Consider the following 6,982-nt stretch of genomic DNA (forward strand, 5'->3'; position numbering starts at 1 on the left):
TGGAGTCTTATGGGATAATTCATCAAACAACTTTTTCCAGTACTAGTTCACTGATAACACTCTAGAATAACGTATATTTATGTATTAATTATGTATTTATTCTGAGTATGATTCTGCTAATTTGAGCTATTTATGATCTTTTATCTCATATGGATTTAATTTGAGGCAAAAGCAAAATTAAGGGCCAAAAGCGTGGAATTAGAGATAAAATGGGCCAATGTGCGACACAAGGAAAAGTTGGTGTCAAAAGTGCAAGCATGGAGGACACAAGGGTTGAAATGCAAAAAGAAGAGATTTTATTCTATTAAACTCTATTTTAATTATATTAGGATAATTAATATTGAGATAATTATTATTTTTAGGATTTTATTTTATCTTTATTTATCTTCAATTAAATGTATTTATCTTTTAGGAATTTAAGTAGGATTAGAATATCTCCCCTAGCACTATAAATAGGGGGTGAAGTGACTCAAAAGGGGATCTCATCTTTTTCTGTAAACACTCTCTCCCTAAAAGTCTAGGCTTTTGTTCTTTTCATATTTCTTTTCAATAAAATCTTTATTTTTATTTTATTTATTTTCTTTTCTACCACAACCATGAGCCACTAAACCCATCTAGTCGAAGGTTGTCAAAAATCCCCAAAGGGTTCATGAGGCTTAGAATCCGTAGTTAGTCTCCTCGCTGAGTATTCATCGTTTCTCCACACTACGGGGCTGACGCTTCCGTCCATGTCCTTTAAGAAGTAAGTTTTTCAACGTATGCAAAGGCGGCCGCTTTGTATGTTTTGGGAATGTTGTACAGTCGGTTCGTTAGCTTACTGCGTCAGAGGTTGGCGAGCCAAAGAGACAAAATGGCGTGGGATTCGCCATTGAGAAGCGTTGATCTAGCATAAGACGATCCCACAGAAGCGATTGTTGGCTAGAGTCAGGTTCCACCACATCGTAAGTCTAAATTATTGGAGCTGGTGGTCGTAGGCGTCCTCTTCCACTATAACTGGCTTATTCGGTTTGGGAAGGATCATCTAAAAGCCGAGGATTGAACCCAAGGCGGAACGAGACAACTGGAGGCTGGAATCTCCCATAAGAATTTCCTTTCTCTCAACTCTATTTTTAATTTCTCAAATTTTCGATTCAATATTCTTAATTTTGTTTTTATTTTATTCTTCATTTCCAGATCCAAACCTTTAATTCTGTTATTGTTTTTATTTTTTTCAGGAACGCAGGTTGTCTTGGGCAAGACTCTGCCTGGGATTCCACGGAACAAGATATTGTGCAAATCCAGTCCCTGAGGATTTGACCCTACTTCCCTTTTACTATTCTTTTTCATTATTTATTAGGGATAGAATATTTTTAATGCTTTCAACGACCGCATCAAATTTTGGCACCGTTGTTGGGGACTGGCAACGTATTAATCTTGTTTTTTGTTTCTTATGACCAGATCTGCTTCAGGTACTCTTGCGTTCGATTCAGAAATTGAGAAGACTGGTAGAGCCAATCGCAAAGAGACAAAGTTACGAAAAAAGCAGTCAGCGGTGGCTGGAACTTAAAGTAACCCACCTCCAGAAATCGAAGTTGACGACGAAGCTAAGTCTAGGCTTAATGAAAATCCTACACGAACACTTGAAAGCAAAAAAGTAGAAGTCGACTCACCAGAAGAAGTGCTTAACGCTAGGGTTAACGAAAACCCGAATCTAGCACACCAACCAATGGCTCAAACGATTCGGCAACTAGCCGAAGCTCTGACAGAACAACCGCCATTGTGCATCGTGTATCCTACTATGGATACTGATTTTGAGTTGAAGTTAGGTTTAATCCAGATATTGTCAACTTTTCGTGGGTTACAAAATGAAAATCCCCACAAGCATTTGAAAGAATTTCATATGGTTTGTCTTAGCATGAAACCTCAGGGGGTAACTGAGGATCAGACTAAATTGCGTGCTTTCCCTTTCTCCCTAGCAGATTCCGCTAAGGAATGGTTATTTTATTTACCCCCTGGATCTATTACAACTTGGGCTGATCTATCTCGTTTGTTTCTAAACAGGTTTTTTCCAGCATCGCAAGCAGCTGAGCTAAGAAGAGAGATCGTTGGAATAAGGCAAAAAGAAGTTGAGTCCCTTTACGATTATTGGGAGCGGTTTAAGAAGCTGTGTGCAAGCTGCCCACAACATGGTATGACGGAGCAATCTCTCTTCCAATACTTTTACGAAGGTTTGAAGCCCATGGAGATGAATATGGTAGACGCTGCTAGTGGAGGAACTTTGGTCAACATGACTCCCCAACAAGCGAGAGACTTGATCTCCACGATGGCTGCAAATTCTCAGCAGTTTCGAGCTAATATTGAACCCCCTAGAAGGGTTCACCAGCTAAGTAACTCAACCTTAGAGGATAAAGTAGATAGACTTCCTAATATGATGAGCTCTCTTATTGCGGAAAAAGCGAAGACAGCTCGGTTATGCAGAATATGTGCTACACCTGATCATGCAACTGATGCATGTCCCAGTTTGTATGATAATACCACGGCCCATCTGGATGCTGTGGGAAATTTCCCTGGGCCGCCACAAAGGCAGTACGACCCATACGCTAATACCTACAACCCAGGGTGGAGGGACCATCCTAACTTAAGTTATGGGGCAAACCCACGAAATAACCAGCCAAACCAAAATCGGTTTCCGCAACAGCCGCAAGGTTCAGGTAATTTTCTAGAAACCATGGTCAATAAGTTAGCAGTTAATGTTCTTGATTTTCAACAGCAAAATCTTAATTTCCAAAAGAGATGAAGGATTTTCAACAGAAAACCGAGGCATCCATCAGAGAGTTGACCACATCGATCGAGAAATTGACCTCTCAAGGGAAGCTGCCGTCACAAACAGAACCAAACCCTAGAAAAAATGCAAATGCAGTGACGTTGTGAAGCGGAAAGGTACTGGAACCAATTCCTGACAGGAATCTTGACCAAGAAATTACCCAGGAAAAATCTGAGAAAGATGAACAAGTCCGACCGAAGCCTCCATTGCCTAAAATTCAACCTCCATTTCCAGAACGATTCAACCAGTGTCGAAGAGGTAAAGAGGACAAGGAAATCCTCGAAACATTTAGGAATGTCGAGATCAATATTTCGCTGTTGGACGCCATCAAACAAATACCACGGTATGCCAAATTTCTTAAAGAGCTTTGCACCAACAAGCGAAAATTAACAGGTAATGAAAGGGGGAATGCTGGTGAGAATGTATCCGCAGTGTTACAACGAAAAATGCCGGCAAAATGTAATGATAAGGGCTTGTTTGCAATACCATGCAAAATAGGCCATCTGGAAATTAAGAAGGCTATGTGTGATCTAGGGGCCTCTATAAATGTAATGTCGTATTCTATTTATGAATCACTTAACGCGGGTTTTTTGACAAAAACAGGTGTTATCATTCAATTGGCGGACAGGTCTGTTGTGCATCCAGAAGGAGTCCTTGAGGATGTTCTGGTAAAAGTTAACGAGCTTATTTTCCCTGCAGATTTTTATGTAATCAAAATGGAGGAGGATAGCACTCCTGGATCTTCAGATTTCCTGTTGGGTCGACCGTTCCTTAGTACAACTAGTACTAAAATTGACGTTCAAAATGGAACTCTCACGATGAAATTTGATGGGGAGATCGTAAAGTTTAATGTCTACGACGCCATTAGCCATCCAAGCGAAATCTTGAGCGTAAATCGTATCGACATAATTGACTCTTTGGTGGAAGAGAATTTTAAGTCAATTTATGGAGATAATTCTAAACTTGATGAATTTGAATTTGTTAATGAGCTATAATCTTCAAATATTAAATTGTTACCTTCTGTTATACAGGCACCAGAGTTGGAGTTAGAACCCGCAGGACAGGTAAGGAAATTAGACATCCAAGAGTTAAAAGAAATTCGCAATGATGCCTACGAAAATGCTCAAATTTATAAAGACAAAACAAAGTTGTTTCACGATAAGAGAATAGGTCAGAAGCATTTTTCGGTAGGACAAAAAGTTTTACTTTATAATTCCGTGTTAAAGTTATTCCCAGGTAAGCTTCGATCACAATGGCAATGACCTTTTATTGTTACTAAAGTGTTCACACATAGAGCGGTTGAAATAAAGAGTGAAGAATCTGGAAAGCGGTTCGTAGTCAATGGCCAACGGTTGAAGCCATTTTATGAGAATTTTCAAGCCCACACGGTTGAGAAAATCCATTTGAAACCACCATAGAACCAATAACGGCATCGAGCTAACGACGTTAAACAAGCACTTGTTGGGAGGCAACCCAATTTTTATTTATATTTATTTTTATAATTTTTTATTTTTTTCTCTCTTTTATGTTATTTTATTATTTATTACTTATTTGGATATTAATAAATTTTTCTTCTTTTTCTTAGATAAAACAGAGCGAAAATGTGAAGAAAACCGTTGAGCAACTGTTAGAGCGCATTGAGGCCCGACTTGAAACCTTTGGCCAATAACTAACCGAGCTCATTGCCATCATATGCGATTGACAGTAACAACACGGGGAGTTTTTCTAAACTTTTTTACCTATTTATTTCTTTTAGTCCACATTGAAGACAATGTGCTTTCAGTAGGGGGAGGTACTCTTCGTTATTACGATCATTTTCTGCTGTGATTTTGGTTATTGTTGCTGGTGTTGCTACTTGAGGCTTTTTTTTTTCTTTTTTTTTTTGGAATCTCTTGCCTCTTTTCATGCCCAAGATTTTTATCAAGAATTGCCTACTGTTTGACCTATAAGCATGATTCTTGTTTTCTGAGAAAATTACTAATTTTCCATAATTGATGCCATCTCCACTGTTTTATTCTTATTAGACTAAAAATAATTATGATTCATAAAGTTAACTTTATCTTACTTTTCGTAAAATTGATTAAGTTTAAATACAAAGTGGACATTTAATATGTTTGCATGCTAAAATATGTTGATGACTATTAAGGTAATTACTAAAACTTATTTTTGACACTTGATTATTATTATTATTTTTCTCTAAAGTCCTCATAAAAAAAGTTATTATTAAAATGTCGTTTAATGTTTCCGTGGTTATGAGTGCGACTTAAAACGTGGTGATCGAAATAACCGGTAGGGTGCTTGGGTTGTCATCCTACTTTGCGTCAAAAGGTTGTGTGACGTGTTAGGTAAAACTCCGCTAACCGGAATTAATTTTTAAGAACATGTTAATGAAATGTAACCGGGTAGGGTGCTTGGTCATCTCTCTTCGCGTCAAAAGGTTTGATGTGTTCTTAAGAAAATTATAATAAATTAGGAGTTTGTCTTTGAAATAACAAAGGGGTGGGGTGTTTGGCTGTCATCTCTCTTCGCGTCAAAAGGTTCAGTATATTCCTAAAGCATAATAAAAGAAAAAAGAAAAAATATATAATTTGGGGACTAAAAAAAGGAAACAAATAGGGTGTCTTGGTAGGTTTGGTAATTTACCTAATTTTCATTAAATAATTCAAGTCGATTCTAACTTTTGTGCGTACTAATTGAAAACCTTTTTATGTTTTACTTAAAACAAGCTTAGGGTTCTCTTTATTTTTCATATGCATTTTTGACTGATTTTTATAAAACTTTGGAGTTGTATTTCTTTTATGGCAGAATCTAACTTTCACAGTAAATAGGAACCATACTTGAGGGCAAGTATGGGCTAAGTAGGGGGGATTTGATAACACTCTAGAATAACGTATTTTTCTGAATTAATTATGTATTTATTCTGAGTATGATTCTGCTAATTGAGCTATTTATGATATTTTATCTCATAGGGATTTAATTTGACGCAAAAGCAAAATTAAGGGTCAAAAGCGTGGATTTAGAGATAAAATGGGCCAATGTGCGACACAATGAAAAGTTGGTGCCAAAAGTGTAAGCATGGATGACACAATGGTTGAAATGCAAAAAGAAGAGATTTTATTCTATTAAACTCTATTTTAATTATATTAGGATAATTAATATTGAGATAATTATTATTTTTAGGATTTTATTTTATCTTTATTTATCTTCAATTAAATGTATTTATCTTTTAGGAATTTAAGTAGGATTAGAATATCTCCCCTAGCACTATAATAAGGGGTGAAGTGACTCAAAAGGGGATCCCATCTTTTTCTGTAAACACTCTCTCCCCAAAAGCCTAGGTTTTTGTTCTTTTCATATTTCTTTTCAATAAAATCTTTATTTTTATTTTATTTATTTTCTTTTCTACCACAACCATGAGCCACTAAACCCATCTAGCTGAAGGTTGTCAAAAATCCCCAAAAGGGTTCATGAGGCTCAGAATCCGTAGTTAGCCTCCTCGGTGAGTATTCATCGTTTCTCCACACTACGGGGCTGACGCTTCCGTCCATGTCCTTTAAGAAGTAAGTTTTTCAACGTATGCAAAGGCGGCCGCTTTGTATGTTTTGGGAAGGTTGCACAGTCGGTTCGTTATCTTAATGCGTTAGAGGTTGGCGAGCCCAAGAGACAAAATGGCGCGGGATTCGCCATTGAGAAGCGTTGATTTAGCATAAGACGATCCCACAGAAGCGATTGTTGGCTAGAGTCAGGTTCCACTACATCATAAGTCTAAATGATTGGAGCTGGTGGTCGTAGGCGTCCTCTTCCACTATAACTGGCTTATTCGGTTTGGGAAGGATCATTTAAAAGTCGAGGATTAAACCCAAGTCGTAGGCGTCCTTTCTCTCAACTCTATTTTTAATTTCTCAAATTTTCAATTCAATAGTCTTAATTTTTTTTATTTTATTCTTCGTTTCCAGATCCAAACCTTTAGTTCTGTTATTATTTTTATTTTTTTCAGGAATGCATGTTGTCTTGGGCAAGACTCTCTGCCTGGGATTCCACGGAACAAGATATTGTGCAAATCCAGTCCCTGAGGATTTGACCATACTTCTCTTTTACTATTCTTTTTCATTATTTATTAGGGATAGGATATTTTTGGTGCTTTCAACGACCGCATCATTCACAGAATGGGATTGCTGA

General features: G+C 37.3%; 1 protein-coding gene across 1 annotated transcript; it reads left to right on the top strand.

Moving 5' to 3' along the window:
* Nucleotides 1-1,894: 1,894 nt before the first annotated feature.
* Nucleotides 1,895-4,472, top strand: LOC105793369 (uncharacterized). The gene is made up of 5 exons (XM_052634862.1): nucleotides 1,895-2,690; nucleotides 2,771-2,858; nucleotides 2,943-3,693; nucleotides 3,835-3,867; nucleotides 4,389-4,472. The coding sequence occupies exons 1-5, from the start codon at nucleotides 1,895-1,897 to the stop codon at nucleotides 4,470-4,472; spliced, it is 1,752 nt and encodes a 583-aa protein (XP_052490822.1).
* The last annotated feature ends 2,510 nt before the right edge of the window (nucleotides 4,473-6,982 follow it).

This window comes from Gossypium raimondii, chromosome 8 (genome assembly GCF_025698545.1).
Source record: "Gossypium raimondii isolate GPD5lz chromosome 8, ASM2569854v1, whole genome shotgun sequence".
Taxonomy (NCBI): Eukaryota; Viridiplantae; Streptophyta; class Magnoliopsida; order Malvales; family Malvaceae; genus Gossypium; species Gossypium raimondii.